General features: G+C 63.1%; 1 protein-coding gene across 1 annotated transcript; it reads left to right on the top strand.

The window, feature by feature from the left end:
• Nucleotides 1-17: 17 nt before the first annotated feature.
• Nucleotides 18-835, top strand: EMIHUDRAFT_223615 (hypothetical protein; the record flags this gene model as incomplete). Its single annotated transcript, XM_005791768.1, has 4 exons — nt 18-98; nt 258-349; nt 537-583; nt 711-835. The coding sequence occupies 4 exons, from the start codon at nt 18-20 to the stop codon at nt 833-835; spliced, it is 345 nt and encodes a 114-aa protein (XP_005791825.1).
• Nucleotides 836-1540: the final 705 nt, after the last annotated feature.

Here is a 1540-nt window from a genome sequence, read left to right as displayed (position 1 = left end):
TGGCGACTAATGTGAGCATGGCAGTGCTCGAGGAAGGAACAGGGAGGAAGAAGGAAGGTCTAGATAACCAGTCGGAGCCCGCGGCGGCGAGATGCGCGGTTGCGCGCTCCGGGTCGCTTGCGATGGATTACCAGCTCACCACCTCGCCTTCTCTGTCGCTCTCCTGGCCTAGCCCATCAGTAGCAACCCTGAGCTGTCCCAGACCGCACTTATCTCGGGTCTTCAAGCTCGCACCGGCTCGTGATGCTCCGGTGTAGGGCTCGAGAGCACTCCCGGTGGCCGGTGACCCCGTGCCGAGCGATTGCGAGGGCTTTCCGGAGGTCAATATCGGCGCCACCGACCGTGAAATGTCCCGACCCACAGCCCTCATGCACCAGACGCATGGATGCAGTAATACTATGTAGGCCTTCTCTCCCAGGGTTTTGAGCAATAGCCGCCAAAGGTGCTTTTTGGCAGTTCATCGCGACACGTCGAGGTGCCGACAAAGCGGCTTCCCAGCTCATCACCTCGCCTTCTCTGTCGCTCTCCTGGCCCAGGCCCATCAGTATCAAGCCTGAGCTGTCCCAAACCGTCCTTATCTTGGGTGATGAAGCCCACTCTGGCTCATACCAGGGCTCTTACGGCCTCACACACGCCTGTTTCACCCACAGACACCGCAGGCACGCACTCCCACTTCACACATGCTCAAGCACAACCCCACCAAAGCACAGCCCTGATCAGAATGGGCAAGGGCTACCACTTGGTGGCCCTGGTAGCCTCTGGATCGTCACTGCACTCGGCTCCTCTGCAGCGGTCTCGGCTCTCGCCACGACAGCACGCCGACGGCAAGCTTTGAGGTCCGTCTGGTGGACCTGCTGTTGCCACAGCCGCCCCTCTCATGCAGCTCGCACCAGAGCTCGACACTGGGCCCTCTTATCCCGGTCGTGGCGGCGTGTGTGAAGGTTGCGCGGCCGAGCCGCTGGCTGGCGCCGCTTGAACGTCCGAGATGGCCGCCAGTGTGCGGCATCAGCCCCGCTGCTTCCGGCACGAACGGGTGGGGTGGCGTGGGAGCGCCGGTGACGTTTGGCTGCTCCTCGGCGCTCGTACGTGGAGAACGAGCGGTTGTCCGCACCTGTTGTCCGCAGCTGTCCGCACCTGTTGCCACCACCTGCCAAACAGCGCCTATTTGGCGACCACACACCAGGCAAACCCCGCAAAGTGACCCGTTTTCACCCACCCACGCCCGTGCGCGCGTATCTTAGCTAAGGTACGCGGCCACACGCGCTGGCGCGCACGACAACCGGGACTTACACGCGCGACACGAGGGACTGTGTATCCGTGCCTGCCTCGGGGGAGAATAGCCGCCCTCACCCGCTGCCGCGCATCGAGCTCGGCGGGGCTGATACGTGTCATTCTGTGCCGGCGCGTATCTTAGCCAAGATACGCGGCCACACGTGCAGACGCGTATAGCGGTACTCGCGCCCACACGTGCAGCCGCCTATCTTGGCCAACATAGGCGGCTGCACTCGCAGCCGTCAACCGCGTGCATACACGCCCACGC

Source organism: Emiliania huxleyi (assembly GCF_000372725.1).
Source record: "Emiliania huxleyi CCMP1516 unplaced genomic scaffold EMIHUscaffold_110, whole genome shotgun sequence".
In the NCBI taxonomy this organism is placed as follows: domain Eukaryota; phylum Haptophyta; order Isochrysidales; family Noelaerhabdaceae; genus Emiliania; species Emiliania huxleyi.
This window is presented reverse-complemented; position numbering and strand designations above follow the sequence as displayed.